Source organism: Dromaius novaehollandiae, chromosome 1 (genome assembly GCF_036370855.1).
Source record: "Dromaius novaehollandiae isolate bDroNov1 chromosome 1, bDroNov1.hap1, whole genome shotgun sequence".
NCBI lineage: Eukaryota > Metazoa > Chordata > Aves > Casuariiformes > Dromaiidae > Dromaius > Dromaius novaehollandiae.
This window is the reverse complement of record NC_088098.1, coordinates 26713507-26736618: the sequence shown is the minus strand read 5'-3', so window position 1 is coordinate 26736618 and position 23112 is coordinate 26713507. Positions and strand designations below refer to the sequence as shown.

General features: G+C 36.2%; 1 protein-coding gene across 3 annotated transcripts in view; it reads right to left on the bottom strand.

Annotated features, from left to right (window-relative positions):
- The window catches only part of DOCK4 (dedicator of cytokinesis 4), a 251290-nt gene that overhangs the window by 109304 nt on the left and 118874 nt on the right, over positions 1–23112 (bottom strand). For all 3 annotated transcript variants that reach the window (XM_064507753.1, XM_064507755.1, XM_064507757.1), the window contains exons 11-13: positions 22186–22318; positions 20540–20628; positions 1857–1982 (exon numbers count right to left, since the gene is read on the bottom strand). In XM_064507753.1, coding sequence (XP_064363823.1) covers positions 1857–1982; positions 20540–20628; positions 22186–22318 — 348 coding nt within the window. The remainder of the gene's footprint in view (positions 1–1856; positions 1983–20539; positions 20629–22185; positions 22319–23112) is intronic.

Here is a 23112-nt window from a genome sequence, read left to right as displayed (position 1 = left end):
GAAGTATTTTATCTATGCCAGTAAACACAGAATAAAGCTGTACATTTTCCAAACAGAGGTATGCATACAATTGGACTGAGAAAGCAGCACACCAAAACCCACATATTCTTTTTTTAAAATAAAAAAGTGCTAAACTGAGCCTGCACAATCCTTACAAACTGAGTTGAGAAACTCCTCCAACAGCCGATTACACAGTGTTCTACTATAATGTATTTTTAGCAGTTCGGCACATCACATTATTTCACAACTGTAAAATGAAGAGATAAGAGAGCTATTTACAGAAGTCATTGAAAATTTGATAACACAGAGCAGAAGGTCACTAAATCATACATAGATAAGTAATAAATGCAGTAAGACTTCCTAGTGGGAACTATAAGGTACTCAGTAAAACTGCTTCCAACATTATCAGCTGTATTATCTACAATATTCATTTGATTCAATTGCAAATCCAACAGACATACAAAAACAAAACTAGGTAATAAGCCTTAAGATTTCAATTGAAGATGTTCATTAAAAACACACATACAATAATACATATATATATATAATTTATATAATATATACTATGTAATATATAAAACATAATATAAATATATATATTTAAATTAAATGGCATCTGACTCACTCATTTTATCCTTCTAAATATTGCAGTGACATCAGTAGAATATTTCCATAAAATTCTAAAACAGCTAACTTCTGTTCTATGCATCTTTCAAGTGATTAGTAATACTGACCAAGGATGACGAAGGACAGATGTTTAATTGGCAGTAAGAACATACAGGGGAATTCTCAGATGCCAGGTCTCAGGAAGAAGTTCACGAAAAGCATATGCCCAAAGCTAAAGCTAAGTCTCATTACTGAATTTTAAGTGAAAATTTAAGACTTCCTTGATTAGTGAAGTATTTCAGCTTATGTATTCTTGTCTTAAAACCTTAGTTTACTTCTAATTTATGTTTACTTCTGATTTTTTATACAGGAAAACAAAGACACACCTTTATAACAAGCAAGTAGTCCCTATTAAAAATCTGCAAGTCATGAGGACAATTTATTATCTGTCAAAGCCAAAGCTTTTTGTGTGGGCTCAGAGTGGGAACTAAACTTCTCCCTGCAACATTTCTCAGCAACAAGACATCAACATCATCATGGCAAACTGGTCTGCTTGTATGATTTTGCTTTAAGAGATATTGGCCTTATAATTTCCAGCAACCCTTTAAACTTCTTCAAAATTTTATTTCAGGAAGGCAGCTATAGACGTTACTGCTATCTATCTATATTCTTGCTGTATTTGCTTCTTCACATTCATATTAACACATGCTTTCAACCTTCCTTATTACCTCCTAAAGTACTTGCATATTTTTTATACAACATAATCAAAATAAAGTATCTATATCCCTATTATCATCTATACCCGCGTTTCCAGCATTGTGTGTGTAAGTCTGGTCAAACTACAAGCTATACAATGTGAGTAAAACCCTGTGAATCCTTATTTAGAAAGGTACCACCTCTTAGGAAGTGCTCCATAATGTTCTGTTGGTTATTTCTTTCTCTGGTTAGAGCTCAGCAATCTTGCATTTGGTTATCTTCGCTTCCATAAAGTGGGATTTAATCTCTCAAAAAAGACTGCTATGGCTATATACCCTTTCACATTGACATAGTAACTATACACTGCACAGTGCAATGGGGAAGCTGGCATGTAGCTTTCTTTTATTTATCTGAAAAAAACTAGTGTGAAAGGCCCAGAAAAGTTTAAGAATTCTTATAATACCGTATCTCTTTGCCAATAAGCAGCAGAGGAAAGAATTAACGAGGAATTATTTAGTTTTCAGCTGCTTTCCAGTTTGTTCTTTCCAACTTACCAGGCATGATAATATTGGAAAAACCTAGTTTCCTTGTTATGGATACGCCATGGGTAAACATAGATGTATACTCTCTCCTAATTTGTTCCATATCTCCATGAAGCAATTGAAGAGAAACTGCCAGACCTAAAAAATGAAGAGAAAAAACAAAGTAGAGTAAGACAATCAGGATGATCAAGGTTTGAGTATTTCTTTTAAACTATGTTTACAAGTATATCATCATTCTTGACATAACTGAATTTAGATGGAGTTCTGAAGTTCTTGGAGGTCACCAAGTCATCTCAGAGCTTTTATGCATTTGGAAAGGATAACAATGTCCAGAAATCCACAAAGACTGGAAAACAGTTACTCATGAAAAAGCATTATCAATTTTTTACTGATGTGTAACTGAACTACAATGACAAATCAGACCAAAATTATCCTAATGAAGATCTACTGAGGCCTTAAGCAGAAAAAAAAATTAGAGAAATGTCAATTTAGAGAAGTATCAATTAGTAATACTTCATGTTTTCATTTACTTCAACACAACGCTGCCCTGGTTGGTATGCAGAAAGAGGGGCAAATATGGAGGTGTCTGTCTACAGAAAGAATGTAGAAGTCTTGTTACAATGAATCACTTCACCTTACATATAGTTATATATTATTCATTCAAAATCTAAAAAAAACAAGCTATTAAATCAATCTTGCATAATTGTTATTTTTATACTTACAGTATTCAGCAATAAACTTATTTTCATAATGACTGAAATTACATTTTTTTCAATATTCATCAGACCTAATCAATTATGCTCTTTCCCATGTTTTCTAGAAGACATGCAAAAGGCAAAAGGATGGCGGTATAATCATTTTCTAATATTTATTGCTCCAGAACAAAGGAAGAATAACTTCACCTATCATACCTGCAGTATACAAAATAATTTCAAGCACCATACTTCACTGCAGCTGAAATTACCACAGACAACAGACATACTTTTTGGTTATTTCAATTATAATCACTGAGACAAACGTTAGGATGATACGAATTGTAGAGATTAATCTTCCCGGACCCTGAACATCACTACAGCATATCACATGCCAACACACAGATGAAGGAGAAGATTAGAGCAAACTCTTCACGTACACTGGAGATAAAAAGACAACTCAGAAGCTTCATAATCGACTTTAAATTAAGCTTAGATAAATAACATGTTTATGCAGACTGAACAACAAGGTCATTGGTCCTTCAAGCTTTGGAAGAAGTTTCCCTTACAAGCACGTCTTTATTTAACCAAATAAATTGACTTGAAATTTTGTGGTTCTTAGATCACAGGCTGAAAAATTGTCATGTATTGCCAGTCCAATCTACTACACTAGAGAGATCACGACTTTAATTAGCATGACAACCTTTATCTTTTTCCTCTTACCTACCCTTACATTTTATTATTTTGATGAAATGTGATGCTTTGACCAGACTTCCATTCTATTCACATGAATAACAGCTCACCTACACATCTCCAGCTGAGTGCATGAACAAACACTATAAGGAAAAATATTCAGTGGCATCTATTCTAAGTATCTTTTAAAAAATTAATGCTGTGGACATTAATTATTTTAGTAGTGGGAATTTGTTCTGTGACTATGAAGTTAAATTTAGGGAGTAGTGACAATTATAGTCAACATAGACCACAGAATAAGCCACGCCTTGGCCAGCTGATGGTCCAGGAGCCTTTTACGGCCTGCAGCTGTCCATAATAGGTCATATGGACAAGATTCAGACTCAATAATATTAGCACAGATGAAAAGTTTTTCATTGCAGGATGGGAGAAGCTAGATTTCACTCCACAGATCCCTACAGCAGCTGCTGTTCCATTAGTCTGGCAGGGAAGCAAACAGCAGCTTGAGGAGGCCAGGTTAGGTCACAAGAAAGGAGGAAAAAAGGGAACAATGCGCTTTAAAGCTCTGCTTGAACTTAGACACTCCTTTTGGAGCTTCAGGCCCACTGCAGAGTGAGAAAGCAGTAGCAAAAAATGGTATTGTGTCATTGGCTTTTCCCTATTGCTTCTGTTGGAAGAAGAATCATTTGGTCTTCCTCCATCAGCCAGGGTGCCTTGCGCCCTGTGTCCATGCCCCCCTTTTCCTCTTCTCGGCTTCTGCTAATGAAACAAATGAGGGTCTAGAAGTAGCAAATTCTCAAAATCTTCAAATTGAGAAGAGATTAATTACAACTGTCTTGAATTTGCCCATGCTGGTAGAGGTCCTTCCACAGTGACAGCAAGCTGCACTTTTAATTCTAAGTAGTTTCTATTCCTGCAGCACATCCCAGCAAATTGTTTCTTAGAAAAGATATATTTAGATTCTAGAATATTTCTGTTTGCCATATGCAAAAAAATTCCCCAAAGTTCCCCGAAAGAAGTCATTTAACCCCCACACTGAAAATGTTGCATATAGCTCACTTAAAACATAAAAGGAACAAGACTGGAGGTGGACTAAACATACAATTTCTCAGTAATATTGATAATACATACATATGCATATTTCCACATACACATATTGCACTGTTTCCTTGGAAATCTAAAACACATTTGCCATTGTCCCAGATCATATCAAATGGAACAGCACTAACAATCAGATGCTGTACATTGCCTGGTGCTGTGCAATATTATTGTGCATCCTAAACACCAAGTTTACGCTCAAGATATCAATTAGTACTACAGTCTTTTTTTGTCTGCTCATCTCACAGACTTGCTTCAAGAATTTTATCTGGCTCAAAAATGAGATGGATAGAGGCAAAAGAAGCTCTTCAATTGCAAAACAGTTTTAACCTGTGAAACAAGCTGCCTGTCAAGCAGATAAAGTACTTACTCATGTAAGGGAAGAAACGTATTAGAGCTCTGTACTTCACAGCATGCATTGCTCAGAAATGAAGGGTCATCATTTTATCTCCATAAGCTTGAAAAAAATCTCTCAGTGAACTCACATAAAAGATATTTTAGTCATTTACCTATAGTTTGAATACATCTTTGGAATATAAATGATATTTTTTATACATACACACACACGTTTGTGTGTGCATGCACGCGTGTGTGTATATATACATACATATACATATATAATATATATAAGGCACACCCAAACTCTTTAGAATAAACCAATGAAGAACATTGGACAAAAGATAACAAAGCTTAATTAAAAGCAGTAAAAATGTTATACAGTGAAAAGATTCCACTAGTCCAACAGGAAAGAGGGAAACTAAAACAGCATAGAAAGAGAGCAAAGATGCACAGGAAGATAATCTGAAGAACCTCCAAAGACCAAGGTTTTCTAGTCAACAATCTCGCAACTGAGGCTCCAGCTGCCAAATGAAAAGGGAAGAGCAAGAAGGAAAGCAGAAGACCTGACAGATCTAATAAAGATGCTTAAGTTAGGAGAGTTTATACAATCAGTGAAGAGAAGATTCCTAACTCAGTGTTCTGATTATTCTCTCAAAGCTCCACTAATCTGCAAGGAAACTAGACCCCCTACATTAAGGGGCTAAAATCAGAACATTCATACTGTTACCAAGGTGTTATAGCCAAGTTACAGTACAGGTTGTTTAAATTCCCACCAGTTTGTTACATTCAGAATCTTGTTATGGGCAAAAGGAACACAGCGCATACACAAAGCCAAGAATTTACTGCTGACCCTTATCAGGACTTAAGAGCCTAATCAAGGAGTTTAGTCCAGTCACAGTGATACTACCACAGTTCAAACTAAATACAGTTAAAATATACTATAATATATAGTGTGTGTGTACATATATATGTATATATGCTGTATATATACGCTAAACATAATAAAATATACACACGAACTTTCCAGTATCTACCCCTTGCCAACTCTTCCACTGCCCGTCTGGGTCTTAAGGTCGATGGTTTCAATCTGGGAAAGTGGTGTATGGTGAGTCATCAACATCCCAAGTCCTTCACCGGGAGGAACAGGATGTTGCTGTTTTTTTCTTCCTTACTCTAGGTTGCTCTTGGAGGCTAACACGGCTTTACCCTTCGCTCTGTGTTCACTGGTTTGCAAGTTCACATTACAACTTAATTCACTATGTGTTTTATTTATGCTGGATACTTGTTCTTCGTTCTCTTTGTTACCCCTAAAACTGGTTTTATTCAGCTCTCAAGGTTGCACTCCTTTGATGACCATTAACTGGCCTCTCGTGAATTGTTCAATATCATCTGCTGCCAGTACTTTCAAAGTCTTGGTTACTCTCCCATGTCTTTACTCTTCTGTGCTCCATTTTGTTCTAGGGTTACAGATAGATAATTCTACACAGAGTAACTACGTGTTATGAATATCTAATAGCTACAAAATACATAGGGCACTGTGTTACACCACACAATGGCACAAAGCTAAGCAAAAGCCAAAATAAAGTAGTCACAGTTTAATCCTTGATCATAATATAATTGCTGTTACCAGCCAAAACAAATCTTCAGGTAGGTCAAGGTAAATCTATAGCCCAATGGGTGTGAAGGCCTGTATCGTCAGCTAAATACAAAGCCTGTGGCCAGTTACAAGCAATGACAACTCCATATTTATGCATCTGTAAGACTACATTGTACTTGCTAAAGAAACTAGACACTTCTCATGATTGAGGAACATCTGAAATACAAGACATGAAGGAGTTCACCAGTACTTCTAGTGAACTCTACAAAGTTCAGCACTACTTTACAGAGAGAGACTAATTCACACTATCCAAGGGACCAACGTTTGCAGCCTAATTATAAATCAAATTAGTTAACTATCACTTGGAGTTAACTAACATCACTTAAAACAGAGAGACTTCATAAAGCCATTCAGATTTTTAGATGCTTGCCCATTCAATTGAACTAAAAAGGGACTCCCTTAAACACATTGCAAAAGAAAGTGGAATGAAGAGGAACCAACTACCTGAAAGACTCCACCTTCCTCACCAAAATGTAAGGAGAATTTTGTTTCTTTGCAATGTCCAGAAAGCACCTCAACTCAGTTTGCAAGTGATTATTTCTATGTGGAAGAAGGGAAGTGGGGGAACACATTATCGCTCTAAGAAAGGAAAGTTTTATCATCAGAGAGTAATGTGACAGGGTCTAGGTGGAGCAGGCTTCCAAAAAATTTGGTCAGTAGCCAATCTGAGAGAGATGGAGAAGTTACTCAAGGAAGAGGAATGCAGTCATAAAAAGAATATAGACATAATCTTTTTGCATATGGAGACACAAAGGTAACTCATTAATATTTCTTTTGTGGACACATACATTCCTTTTCTGACAAACAATAAAGGCAAAATTCCTTTAGGTTTAATTTAGTCCACTCCAGTGATGTATGTCGACACCAGTTCTTTCTCATCTGAGTTCCTGCTATAGACAATATAATTATCAGCCAAATCTAGAAGAGTTCAGCTTCAGAAAAAAAATGTAACATGCCTGCTGGAATAGCCGTGCACTGAAAAAGCAAAACAGAAAACTGTATAAAATGCCACCATACACTGTATCTGACTGTGGTCGATATGATCATTATATCATTTATGAGAGCAAGAACCTATACAAGACTTTGCAACAATAAATTTGCCATTTCTTGAACATCAGGAGCTATAATGTAAGAATGAAAATGATTATCCAGTCTCTGAATGATTGACACATTTTCTTTAATTAGGTACATAGTCTAGTTTTGTCCCCTCATGTAAAATTTCCATTATCTCCCCAGTAGCAATTAAAACCTTTTGTGTGAGCTATCACTCTCTATTTACTCCAGTTTTGAATATACTACTTTGAAAAACTGTGTGGTAGTACTGCAAACAGATCTGCTTTTAGTTCTTTTGGAAGCACAAGAGATTTCCCACAATTAACTTATACCATAGTTTACCACAGATGATTTTTATCATTCAGATGAAAGATGACATACAAAAATTGACAAGTTGCTGAATAAGCATTCTATATTTTTGTTAGATCTGTCATTTTACATTAAGACGGTTCTTAAAGTACATTACTGATTTCTGTATTTAGTTAGGAAGAAGGCAGCAACTGTTCATTATGCCTACAGACCACTTATTTGCATTTCAGTTTCTGCGGGGAGGAGAAAGTGTTTATATTCAGCTTCTATCTACTGGCAGCAGAGAACCCCAGATCATATTAGAAAGAAAATGCCTGGCAGCTGCTCAGGAAGCTGACAGAAAAAGCTTAGACAAAATGCTACCCAGCACTGTTTGCATTTTAAGAAAGGTAATAAAATAAGGCATCTGTCCAAACAAAGCAGCCGAAGGGTATTGAAATAATACTGAAAGTATACAGGTGTTCACATTTCTGGCAGTATTTAAAGTGTCCACATTGTAACTGCAAAGACAAAATCAGTAGATCCCCATACTGTTACTGGCAAGCAAAGTTAATTATGTAACATTTTAAAATTGATTTGAAAAAAAATTATATAAATCTTGTGACATTTGTTTCACAGGAAAATCTATGATGTAAATCCCACAAATTATATTGTGAGAACTGAGAGAAATAGAGGTAGATTCAGCCCCTGCAGACCTTGTTAATGGCTTGATTGTGATTATTTTGAATTATCAAAGGAAACTCCAATCTCTGCCTCTTGCCCTTAGCTTCAGATTCTCTGTTTTGGCTCAGTAAAAAGGAATGCAAGAATAACAGCCTGTGCAAACTTTCGACAACTTGTCTTGGAGCTCATGAATTAAACAAACTCTTGTACTTAAGATTTTTGTTGGAAATGTCCTTGAGTGTGGAGGGTTCCCCTCGCCTTTGCTTGGAAGATAAATGCTTGAATACAAATGGCATTATATTATCACACACAGAAAAAAAAGCTTTGGAATTTATTTAACAGGGAGATGGTAGAACTTCAACTATTTATTACTAGTACCACTATAAGATGTAGGTTGACTGAAAGGCTAAATGACTGAGCATCTAGTCTAACCTCCTTATACAGACCATAAGAATTCTCAGCCATAATTTCTATGTGATTTCTGCTTAAGGTATAAAGTGCAACTTTTAGCTTAAAGGAATTAAATGATTAAGAATCACATCTCTAGGAAAGTGATGCAATGGTTAACTACCTCATTTAAAACACTAGCCTTAATCCTAACTGGGACACCACTTCTCTGAATTTCCAATCACTGGACCTCATCATATGCTTTTCTGATTGATTAAAAACAAGCATTTCCCAAATAGGCACTGGTGAACTATGTCAAATCAATTTAGCCCATTGTAAGACAGATTTGCCGTATCTCAAACAGCACTGCCAAAACTTTTCTGGACCCTATTATGACCATTAAGTCCTTTTCCTTGCTCTAGGACATAGTCCCATCTCTCCTGGATATAATAATATGATTCCACATTTGATTCCATTCAGTGATCAGAAGGAGAGCTCAGAAGTATGAGCATTTGTTTCACAAAACTTTTTTTTCTACTATCTTCTGAGTACATAAAGAAGGGTGTCCAGGAAGAGGATGAGATGGTAAGCCCCACAGGGCAACATAACATAATAGAACATTTTTGGCATTGATAGCCCTCTAAGCCCCCAGTGACCACTCTTTGCCCTCATTCCTCATTTTCCTCTAGCCATGCAAACATAGCCACGCTAGTTCTTGTGTCCAGAAAATACTCCATGTAAGTTACCATTGCTCTGTTCTTAAAAATACTGTGCTCTTTAAACTCTTGTACTGAGTTACCAGTTCTCTGCTACGTTTGATCTCCTGCAGCTTTTCACCATACAAGGTGTGGAAAAACAGTGCTCCTAAGTTACATCACCTCATGGAACCTCTGCAGTTCCACCACTGCAAGGTAAATAATGACTGTATTGACTCTGTCTGGCTTCCCCTTTGAATCAAGTAATTTATAATCCAGAATTTAGCTTTGGTGAAACAGGAGACAAAACAGCCAAAGTACAATCGATTTCCACCTACTTTTTTTTTTTTTTAAATCTCCAATGGGAAAGGATATTACTATAGATGCTATACTATACTATAGATGTCAAGATTCTGCTGAAGGCCGAGAGAGGTGTGGGAAGAAATATGCTGTCTCAGAACACATATTACTGTTTCTACCCAAATACCTCCACTGCAATACTTGTCTCAGAGTACCTCAAAAACTGCATCTTGCCAGAGGGGCAGGTGCAGTGGGCTGGCCTACCTAGCACTTTTTCTGGCAGTCTTACATGATGCCTGAGCTAGGCTGAGATGTAGTATCAACTAACACTACTAAAACTGTAAGGGGCAGAGGCCACGATGTGAAGTAACCGTAGCTTCCCGAAACTATGGATGTTTGCTTGTTTGCTCTATGGAATTTATTTTGGTCTGGTTAGATTAAGATGATAACAGTATCAGGAAATTTGCCCTTGAATGAGTAACCTTATTGAACTTCAAAGTTAGATCCCATTTTGAAGTTGGTCCTGCTTTGAGCTGGGGTTGGACCACATGACCTGCTGATGTCCCTTCCAACACAGCTTATTGTATGATCCTATGAAAGACCTTCCCTTATGATGGCAATCTCTCTTTCCTCATTACGGGATTCTTGGCAAACATCTGGCAAAGACAGGGACCTCATGACATCTGATCTCCAGTCAGGACACCATGAAGTTGCCCAATTATTAAGCTGTCTCCTTTTGTTTTAATTCTGTTATACTGCATAACTTGGGAGGAACTTATGCCTCACTAATTTACTCTTGTATTGGAGTTTAAGGAGTAGCTTAAGATTCTGATTTTAAACTGAAACAATTCTGAGTCTTGAATACCTCTAGAAATATAATACTTCTAGAATAAAATACTCCACAAATCCAATTCTGCACAACACTTAGCTAGTGAAAATAAGCTTCTTTAGTTGTCATGCTTATTATTAAACTGAAGACTTTTTGATGAAAAAACACAGTTTTGCAGAAATAAAACCAGATATTTGTGCAGGTATCATGAGAACAAAACTGAATTTATTACAGACTGTAAACTGTACATCCAAACAACCTATCTGAAGATCTTTCTCTCTTAAATAAAAAAAATTAAAGTTTGTGACTAACAGACTTAAGACCATCTCTTTTGCAACTCAAACCACATCCTGGATTTGTCTTAAAAGCAGGCTCCAAGTTTAGATCTAGTCTCTGTCATATTTAAGATAGATTTATGTTCCTGCCAAGTACTGGATACAATATAGTAATTTCTGATTTTATTCTTTTTATGTCCTAAACTGTATGCAAGAGGGTATGGTTTATGTAGTTTCCCCAAGAGCTGTATTCTGACCCCTATGCAACAATTGAAAATTAACACTGCCACAGGGTTGAAAGTAAAAAAGTTGAAAGAAATCATGCTCAAGTCAAGGATGATAACAGAAATCCAACTGTTTTGAATGTGTCTCTTCTAAAATGTAAGGCCTTCCTGTCAAAGTTAGTGTATAATAAACAGTGTTTCCAGTGGAGTCACAATGTATTTTTGGCGTTACTACCACAGAATACCACACTACATTCAGTAAACAAGCAATTGGGTTACATCGCATGGTTTCATTCATTCAAAGCGTTCCAAGATAACAGTGCAGGAAAAGACCTCCCCCGCTACATTTGCTACTTTTGTGGAACCCACTTAGGAGCCCACAGCTACCAAGCAGCTAGATATGTTTATAATTTCTTACACCAGGAAATTAATCTCCATAGCATTTGTAAGGATTTTCACCTGCTTTGTCTTATCTCTCAAGAATTACTGCATTGGGCACATGTAGCTTTTTTAAGACTTGTTATTAGGGAAATCTAACATTGGCATTTACACATGAGCTTTACCTGTCTAACTTCACAAAAATTAATTCTTTGCATATACAGATTTAATATGTTTACAAAAGAGGTACAGATACAACAGTAATCCTCAAATTTTGCTGAAACATTGTATGCTGATGACAAATGAAATAATACTAAGCTATATATTGAAAAAAAAGTCAAATCTACTCATTTTTCCCATATACTTCTATGACCATAGCCATTGTAGCACCTGAGTGCCTTACAATCCTTAAAATATTTATCTTTGATCCTGAAAACAGCAAAGGCACTAAAGCACAATAAAAGTTAAGTTACCTGGATGCCTCTGTGAACTCATGACACTCAATTTATGAAGAACGTTAGGTACCTAAAGTAAAATTCACAGAAGTGGAACAAAAACAAATTTTTTAGACTCCCTTAAAGGAAAACTAAATTATCTACTCTTTCTCTTCAAAGGAGGGGGGGAAAGGAAGTTGTAGTGCATTTTTAATGATTATTTCTTAAAGCTCATTAGGGAGAGTATTCGCATATAACACTGGAGACCAAGGTTTAAATTTTCTCCTCTGTATTTTCTCCTCTCCTTCTAATAGCAATAGGATTTGCTAAGAGGACATGAATATAGATCACACTTACCAAAATCACACACTACTCAGTGGACTTTAGAGCCACTTCCACTTTCCCCATGGCATAAAGAATATTTCCTGATTGTATACAAATCTGAATAGTTGCTGCAGGGAAGTCTGAGAAGTCAAGTTATTAGCATGCTCATCTGGGACATGAGACACACTGAAAATCCTTTTCCAAATCAGAGTCTGAACCAAGGCATTTTCTTTCTTTGAAAAACATCTTAAACACTGAAATACATAATTTCTATGGTAAGCCCAATGCATATTTAAATATCCCCTGAAACAGCATGAGCAGGGAAGTCACAACAGTCAGCTCCAGCATTGCTTTTACCCGAGTGTTTGGGCAGCTAGGTCTAGACTTTGATTATCCTGACAGAGCAAGTACGCTGAGTACACTGGGCTACTTCCCTGTTCTGAACTTCAAGCAATGGCAGAAATCAAAGCTACCTTAGATGCAGGTGCCTACAAGAAGATCTTGTACCTGATTTTAAAGATGCTGATGGCATTTAGAGTCATTACAGTACAACTTGCTCACAGTCATAAGTGGATGATTACGGACAAAGACTAGACCCCTCTGCTTCAGAGCTCAGAGGACTGCTCCAATCACTACACTACTATTCTTTCTACCATAATGTACTGTATTTAAACTTTCAAAAGTTAAAATATAATTTATTAAAGAATTGAAAAATAAAAATAAAACCATGTCGTGTCTTAGTTAAAAACATGAAGTTGCATGATGGCGATCCTTACCAGAAAAATCAGAAGACAAAGAAATTCATAGGCCTGTATTAGCCTGTAAAATTAGGGTTCCACGCTCTGATTTTTATTTATTTATTTTTATATAAAGGCCTATTTAAAGACGATCAGATTTGGCTTTGTTGTCTTGCCTCCTGTCCTAGAGTGCACTCCAAACCATTTTAAAAATCAACAGGTTCACTGATGGCAGAGTAATTCTGTGGGCAAATGAAGCAGCTATTACATGATCAGTAACAGTTTACAAGGCACTTTGTGCATCGGTGCCTGCTTTAATAAAGAAGAGAGAAAAGCAGCCCACATGCAATACTGTTTGTTCACTGAAGTCCCAAGAAAGGTACAGAGTATAGTTTCACATTCATACCTGAAGAGTTAGATCTGCAAGTATGCCCCATGTTGCAACCCTTCAAAGAAACTTTGACATTTGGCAGAAACCCAAGCTTTGACATGACAGTGAGGACTTTGGCAAGCTAATACCTCACTATCTGAAATATACTGTTGCTTATGATTATGCCGTCATAGGCAACGGGCATTTTATTTCTCTGAAATTACCTATTCTTTTTTGGAACTTTTACATCAGAATTAAAAACTAAGATTAAATATTTTTCAATTTTTACTACAGTTCTTGCATTTTAAAATTCAGATAATTAAAATTAGAACTACAGAATATGCAATAGTTTTGTAGCAACCTTTACTGCAGCCTTAGCATAGCAGCTGCGTAACCTGGAACTGCCCCAATTGGAATGAATTGCCAAATGAAGGAAGCAGCAAAAAAGCAACCTACAACAGCATGGGGGCGGGGAGGGGAAGAGGGGAGAACAATTTGGTATGGTTTCAGATAAGCCAGTAGCTGCTTTCTGCAACTGTAGTCCACATATCACTGATCTGTGGTCCTCCAGATACAAACTACATGTTATCTTCCTTGTAAGACTGGTGCAATTAGGTGTGATTTCTGTATAAGGATATTCATTTTTCCACAGCTTTTTTTGGTTAAAACCAAAGTAACTAGCCTCTAATTTTAAGGAAAAATATTATAGCCAAAGTAGTTTTTGCAGTCAGCCCCACTCCAACTATTACCGAAACTAGGCTTGTTTACAGTACTATACTATAAATAGTACTTATTCCACAACTAATACAAGACGGATATAACAACAACAAAAACTTACTACTAAATGCTGCAAAGGCTGTAGAATCTGGCCTCTGCATTAATACCTTGGCCGCCTACATTAGGCAACCAGGCTTTAGTAAGCTGATTCCTGACACCAGCTACAAAGGGTAGTGGAGAATGGGAATTTGATCCACAATCTGCTATGACTGCTACTCGAGTGTTTGTTATGCATCAACTGCTAGCAGAAAACACACTCCGGTTCCCACTTCGGCAAGTGACGCTAACTTATCCATGAGACTCTCTTCTTCCATTACTGCATCCACTGCGAAGAGTAACGGCTTATCGATAAATATCTGGCCCCTGCCCCTTTGTGGGCTGAATTCAGAAGTGACTGTCATTTGCCTTTATTCGATCCTCTTTTTTGGACACAAGCAGAGAATAAGATCCCAGAAGTGTCTGTACACAAAGTAAGTATTATAAGTTAGAGCAGAGTAAGTACTTCTGGGGCTGTGAGGGTTTGAGTGCTAAATACAAAAGCTGTAGTGTGACAATCAGATTTATGTGCAAGACAGTGAAAGCATGCTTTGAGTTCATTTTCAGTTTTCCCAGGAAACCAGAAGATTTTTGCTAGACAACATTACAAATTAGCTGACAAAATTGTCTTAAAGATGGAAGATACCGACCTGTGGAAACTAAAAATTCTGAAAAACCTACGAAACTGAACAAGAACTACAGCCTTTAGGGGACAGGGAATCTTGAGGAAGGGGGGAAAAGCCCAGAAGACAGACAACAGCCTGAAGCATTTTTGTTGTTGTTTGTTGATTGTGCTTCATTTCTTAGTCTTTTTTTTTAGCCTGATTTAAAAAGGGGAATTATGAGATACACCAAAAATAGAAGTTTTCCTACGTTCATATCAACAATGGTTCCTTAAGGAAAAAAAGGTGCCTGTAATGCAACATTTTCTCCTTTTTTGGCAATTACAAGATGGCAGACCATGCTAATGTGGCTTCAGAACCAGACATTCAACTATACTACAGAAAAAGATAGTAAAGTAAAAATACAAATGACACTCCACATAAATTAGTGTAACTACAATATTTTCCATGAGATGTCAGCAGAAGTATCTGAACATACTGCTCAAGCCTTACAAGTGTTTGTTCTGGCTGCTAAGCAACTGCAGAAGAATAAATTTCACGTGTGTGATGTAAATAACCTTTCATGGTTTATCTTTTTATTTGCTCACTCCTCTACTTAAAGTGGCATTACCACTTCCATCCTCTCCCTCTCTCCAACCTTCTCAGGCACTGCTGGAATTCTGAGCTCTTTTCTCTCATTGCCTCCCTCCCCCTGGTAGCACTTCTTCAAAATGTAACTGATCTCGAATTATGCTAGCTTCAGTTTTCAGTCCCCTATAATCTGGAAAAATAATTCATGTCCCACATGTCTTTCATGCTGAATATTCACATAATTAAGAGTATTCAAATTTATCAGAGGTCTCCTAGGACAGCTGGGTTTTTAAGACTGAACTCTTATCTCATGAGAATGGAAAAGGATAAAGGATATATCACAGAGTAAGCAGATACTGTGGTGCAAAAGGACATTAATGCTTTTAAAGAGATAATTTTTCACCACAATACATTTCAAACCTCTCCTTTCTTCTAAGTCTATTTCATATCCTGCCTTTAAGACAGCAAACCCCACCTCTCCTTTACCACGTGTAAGGACCACAAGACACATTATCAGTATAAAACAATACACCTGAGTCTTTTCAGGGTTGATACATGAGCAGAAACAATTATCCTTCAGCAGTATACGAGATAAGGATTTTCATCCTAACATTCAACAGTGGCTAAAACTCTGCAGATCCCTGGCAGTCACAACAATCGTTTACACTAATCATACGCTATACATACCAAAGACCTGATTCTTCGGCTTTTTTTTTTTATTCAAGGAGTTCTATTTGAAGCCAGGGAACTACTTAAATGAAAAAAATACAGAATCAGACCCTTTGATATGACCATATTTTAAGTCTGCAGTAAAAAGATTAAAGTTTTGAATCTTAAGTGTGTCACATCAATTTTCCAAACAGTGCAGTTATCAGTAAAACCATAATGCGAGAATAGTTTGATCACAATGAGAGGTGCTCGCTGGCATTCAACCAACCGATAAGCATAACCCACAATAAGATGGTCAGTCATACAGCTTAGCGTCGCAAATAGCATATTAAGATTTCAGTGTTAGCATTAAAGGAGCTACTAGAGATAGCTTTCATTTGCTTATTCTGGTTCCTCAAAAGCAAGATGCTCTTACCTCTGCTTTCTACCATGAAGGTCAGACTCTGTCTGTATATAATAGAGTTATTTTCAGTAAATTAATCAGTCTGAAATTTTAAATTCCCTGAGACAAGAATACTGAATCAAATTATCTTCTGGATAACTTGCTTGGCTTGAGAGGTACTGCTAGTATGAACTGCATCCTTGTTTAACATATTTAAACGACGATGAATAGGAATACCATGATATAAATAACATTCATTAAATAACTGCATTGTAGGAACTAAATCAGCAAGGCCGAGCATTCAAGTGTTAGGCAATGTCAGAATTAAGGCTGTGCATATGCCTCAGGATAAGAATCCTATCCCAACAGCTTTCATTATATGAACCTGAGCACCAATGCAATGACAAACATAAGAAAACGTTCCCCTTTCTCTCACGAACTTTTGCTGTAGCACACATACTGAATGAAATAAAATATTTTTTAAAACATACAACATTTGATTAGATAGCTAACTGAAAAATACGTGGGAAATTTTCAGAGGCATACGGGTGCAGTTAGACGTCTTCAACCTCTGTTAAAAGTCAACGCTATTCCCGTATCTAACTCATTAGTGCTGTACAGCATGCAAACAATGAAAGCCTCCATCCTGGCACTTGCTAAATTTAGAAGAAATGATTCTCAAATCTACAGCACTAAAATTCTGCCATGTATCAACTTAAAGGTTTTACAAGGTAAAAGTGTGAACTAAAAAAAAAAGCCAGAAATTGCATTTCTTTCTAGTAGCTTGAAACCCATGACCTCACTTCTTATTTGATATAAACAAAATCCTCTGTTAGCATTAACAAATGTATTTGATTTTTTAATCTACTTTAAAGGAATGCACCTTGCCAATAACTTAAACTTACCTGCCAGTCAGCTGAGGAAAATGCAAATTATGAATGCAATGAGCATGGAACAGGAACCGGAGATGGCACAACCAAGAACCTGTGTTTGACAGGTCAGATATTCGACAATCAGGCAAAAGAGCCTGCAGACGAACTGGTGGGATTTATTGTAAGGGAGACCTGCATGTATGTATGAATTGTACCTGATGCTTCTTGAAGTAGGCCTAGGCTGTTTTTCAGGAGCTGTGAACATGCAACATTAATATGATTCATTGGAAGAGATTAGACCTCATTTTAAGCTCTCTCCCCTAGGCTACAGAAGTCAGAAACAGCTAGTACTAAATACCCTTATCTAGAAGATCAGCTCAACTTACAAGGAAATTCAATGCTATGTTGGAGCTAGGAAAAGTCTCAAAGACTTATCCGCAAAGGGACAACCATGCGTCTGGTGCAGCAGCCCTCAACTGAACTATACAAATCATGTGCAGCGACCATTTTTGGAAGCATATTGCCAGTTATTAAGGATGTCTTCTATTTCTTTCCCTTATTTTAAGCAAAGAAAGAAGAAGGCGCCTCTCTGACACCAGGGTTATTTCTCTGACAAATTTCAAGTTTCACTTGAAGCATTTAGACTTACTTAAATTTTAAAATCTAAAATACTTATGCTTTTTCCTTCCACTAGCCTCAAAACATTTTTATTTCAAGAGAACTAAGATAAAGATAAAGCATGCAAAATATAGCTTGAATTTAAGTTTGGTAATGTTATAAACTACTGAAAGAGGGTAAAAATGGAAGGCGTAAAATATTCTTAATTAGGTTTCACCAGTAGCTTGGCCTATACTACCAATTCAATCTAGAAGAGGCGTATTACATAGCTAAAATTTTACTGAGAAATAGGAAAGAATGCTTGAGTCTGCTCCCAGAGCATCATATTTTTCTGATTATGATCATACAAATACTTAAAGAAAACTAATTCTGTTTAAATCAATACCTTAAGTAAAATAAAAATATTAGCAAAAAACAAAACATAGTTTATCCACATAGCTCATTCTTGATCTGTCATATACATAGGAATACTTGCAAGAGTACAAAGTGACACCTATTTCTGATTTGTAATACAAAAGGATGATTTACTGCTCAACTTTCATTACTCTCAAAACTGTGTCACTGACTTCCAGTAAAAGATCAAATCCGGCTTTCATCTTTGTAACAATATGAACGCACACACATATGTGTACATGTATATTCTCCAAGCGAGAAAGATTTGTATGCAGCATATATCTAGAAATTACTGTGGCTATTTGAATGTTAGTATTACTGTGCCACTAGCATTATGGCTTGAATCATACCACTGCCTACTAGAGTCACTTAGAAGCACATGGTATGCCACATTCTGCTACTTTAAGTGCCTATTAAATTACTAAATATTTCTATTTTTATTTTTCAGGTGAGGACATAAAAGTACAAGCTGAACATTTCACAGCAGTACTTACAAAGAAAACCTTGTTTTTAAATAACAAACCAACTTTTATTTAATGAAATTATTTGCATTAATGCCAGAAGGAAGATACGTATTTAAAATTGAAATGCATTAATTCTTCATTGATTACATAAATGCACATAAATATTCTTGCATACTAAAAGCATATCATATATATCAGATCTTCCATCTGACCTTCAGAGAAGGTCAGTTAAATTAGTCTTGAACTATATATTTTTAAAATACTCCATAGCTTTGTATGTTCTGGCAAAAGATATATGCCATCACTCAATGCAATTTTTCTGGGATTTCAAATATACTGTATCTTAGGCCAAATAAAGATTTTTCAAATATTCCTTTTTTAGAATAGCCCAGTGTACACTAGAGAAAAAAAAAATCAGCGGTATGGAGACCCAGAATTGTCCACAAAAATGTCTATTCTGATAACATCAGCCACAACATCACAAAGCACAACTGTAAAATATCCAGAAACAAAAAGAAACAGTCTATATGGAATTTATATTCAACTTAGAATAATTTTCCTGCCCATTCTTTTGCAGTAGCTCAGGAATTTGCATATTACAGACATTAATTCTAATAGTAAGAAATTAATACATGAATATATGTATATACTATATATATAATATATATAGCATATATATAGTATATACATATACTGTATATATTTGTTACTTTTTAAAAGTTTAAAAAATTGAGACACTTTTTTCACTAGACTAATTTGCATATGCAAAAAACATTGAATTCAATGTTATTCAACCATTTATAACAATAGTGCTATGAATTTCTACATAAACAAACATTAAGCCTACCCCTTCAGCAGAACCCACTGAAATTTAAATTGCTGCTCACATTCAAGCTAAGGAAGTTAATATTAAAAATATTTATTTCTGAATATATTACTGCAGATCTGCAGCATAAGCTTAGAAACAGATGTTGAACAATTATGTAGTATTAAACACTTGGACAATCAGAATGACCAAGTTCTTCTTTATGATTATGGTCATCATCTTTAAGAAGCACAGTATTACACTTACTCATAAATATTCTTCTATATTTATCTTGGAAAAAACAATATTTGGATACAGGGACATCAGACTCAAACTTCCATTTTAAGTTTCATTTTAGGTTTGATTGCTTTCCTGGACAACAGCATTCAGAAAAAGTTAACAAGCTGGCATTGCAAAAAGCATGCAAATCCAACATCTGTGGGTCGAACACCACCATTACCTCACAACCGCAAACTTAGTTGTCTCCCATTTCTTAAGTGTCCCACTTAAATTTATTTTGATGACAGTTACAGTGACATATAGCTGACTATGGAAGACTGTTGGTAACTCCTTAAACATCAACTCTGCATCTCATGCAGCTGGCCAGTAGGAATCCAGATAACAAGACTGGTAGTTCCCAGTTCATTTTTTCTGAAGTTTAATATATAATGTCAATAGCATATTTTATTTTCCTGATGACAATGTAAAGCAGAAGTGTAAATCATCGAGCAGTGCAGATGAGTAATGATCATACGGTAATTCGATCAGCCCTACATGCGAACAGGACTCCACAGCAAATTGCAGCTCCTCAGCATAAAACAAAAGTTAATATTATCAATGATTTTTCAAAGAAAATTCAGGGATGTGAAAGGCAATAGCACATATTTTCAGCTAATATAAGAATAATTTTTTTGCATGCCAAAAAATCTTGCTTTCATAGACATTAATCATTCTAAAATAGAGCCAATTCATCTGAAAGCTGAAAAAAAAGCCCTAAAAATTTAAATAAAAATGTTGCAACATACTCACCTGCATTAGAGCCTGTCAAGTTGTAACGTGCATTTAGCTTTTTAATGATATTTTCATGGATCTGATACCAGTCATTCTCTGTGTTGCACCTACAAAAATGATAGCATTCTTAAATCTGAAAGATGAACACAAGTTTTTCAGACCTGCTTCAACACATCTCTCTAAATAAATCCTCTTCTGTTCAAATTAATAACTCAATAGGAGCTAATAAAGCCCCACGAAACTGCCTGTCTTGATGGAAAGGACTATTAATGAGAGCGCTCTTACCAGGTGAGAAATGCATGATCAAAATACCTGCTCTGTATAGAAAGAGTGGGAGAAGGATAAGAACAGTTATGCTCAGGAACTCAGCTGTGACCAAGTTCATTGCATGTTTAGATCTCTTTCAGCTCTGAAACATATAGAAGTCTGTCTTGTGACACTCAGGAAGAGACAGAGAACTCTTACAGAGCTGGCCTTAACAGGAAGAAAAAAAACCCTGTACTCTACACTTTGAAGACATTTAAAATAGAATGTGATCTTCAGAAGGTAGTGATTAGAGAGCAAATGACATTTCAGCACCTATTTAAAAATTATCTGCTTTTCCGTAAGGAAAAGTGTTGTTACTTGACCGCATTCTAACGAACACTTCTCATGATCTAGACTGGAGTTAGTCTTAGCATCAGATTTATCTTTGACCCATTTCCCCTTCCAGATCTTTTGTTGCTTTAAAAACAAACAAGCTAAATTTAAAAAACAGAATAGTCAGACAAATAAATCTTACAATTGGTTATCCAACACAGAACACTTCTTTGACTTTAACATCCTGGAAGTCTGAATAAGAGCCAGCCCACACACCCACTCTCACACTAAATTGCTTTTCTGTAGCATTGATTCCAGCAGCTCTAATTTAGCACTCTGGGGAACAGGGGAGAGGAGAGAAGCTGCCTCAGAGACCTCCATGCCTTTAAGATTTGAAGGCTAAACCCTGGGTGGGACAGAACTTCCCGATGTCTGTGCCAAATTGGGTCCCATGTTTAGGCACTTAGAATAGACCACTCCACAAACCATTCCTTACTATAGCGTCCAAGATCATCAGGAATTTGCATATTCTGTGTTGCTACAGCTAGAAAATTGAACTTTCTTCCAGTCTAGTATCAGCCAAAGTCTACTATTTAATCAACCATTCATTTAAAAATCTATTTTTGATTTTTTCGTTCTCCTGCACTGCCTTTTATACTTTTCTATGCCAGTTATATAATCACTTCATTTCATAAAAAGTTATTCTGCCTGTGTTTTTCTGGAGTTATAAAGTACTTCCACTAGCTGCTTAGGCAGCACAAGACATTTAAACAAGTCTTAAAAGCAATTCATGTTGCCATAAAAAGAGAGCTCCAGAAGCTCTTACAAGGATGTGATAAACACTGAAACACACAAGATGATCTAAAATGATGCAATCTTTTTTTAATATTAGCCCACTTTATAAACAAAGTTCTGTAGAACTCGCTGAAATTTCCAAACTGTACAAAAAAGAAGTTACTAACTATCACACTTTTTTGGAACAGAAAAACGCTACAACTATTTATACACCCTGCATTTAAAACCACTGCTGCTGATGTAAACTGACTCTAAGATATTTTAAAAATTAAGGGGAAACCATTCCTTACATGTATACTTTTAAGATGAGATCATCCTTTGAATCTCCTGCCAGTAAATCTGCAATACTGAGGACCGCACAGCCAAAGGGCCGTCTGTATTGTACGTTGCAAGCATTTTTCTTCTCTCCAGCTCCCATTCGACCTGCCAAACAAAATACACATTTGATATGTATAAGCCACAGAACTGCTTCCCTCTAAAACCACAGAAGGGAGGCAGAGGGCAATCCAACTCATGGTGAAGATGGGTCTGAGCAGACAGCGCCAAGCATACTGTCCACAAATTTACTCCATCATTCCTCATACTATGTTACAATAACAAAAGATAAAGGCAGGCCATGAAACGTGTGGTGATCTTGTAAGGTCTCAGGCCAAAGAAACTGCTCATCCTTTCATGACCTCCACTCAATGTGCAATTCCTTCTAAAACCCAGTGATTCTAAATCCACTACTTATGGCACCACCAAATTAAATTTAGAGTTCAGATGTGACACATTATTCAACATTTAGTGTCCAATAAGCATTAATGTTGCTAACAGCCCTCCTCCCTGTGATTTATGTGAGAGATGTTATGACTGAGCAATTACAATTTAGTAATCAAGTGGTGCCTCCAAATAGGCAACCGGCTAGCAAGGAGATAATGACTAGCTGCAGGAATCACAAGTAGAGATGAAAGATGGGGAGGAAAGATGACAAAGGGCAGAAAAATAAATTATAATAAAGGAAAAGAAAAAGGCAGCCAAGGAAAATAGAGTTGGAAACAAAATATTTTTCTTAGCCTTTTCTATTCGATTTAAATACAATTGCTCAACCTTCTCACTGTATTTCTGGCATAGGAAACTGCCCTCTTTCTAACTGTTTTATTCAATTATGTACTGGCAGCTATGCATCTTTCCCACCAAGTCTTCATTTCTGACAAGAAAACCCTCCGGCTATGGTT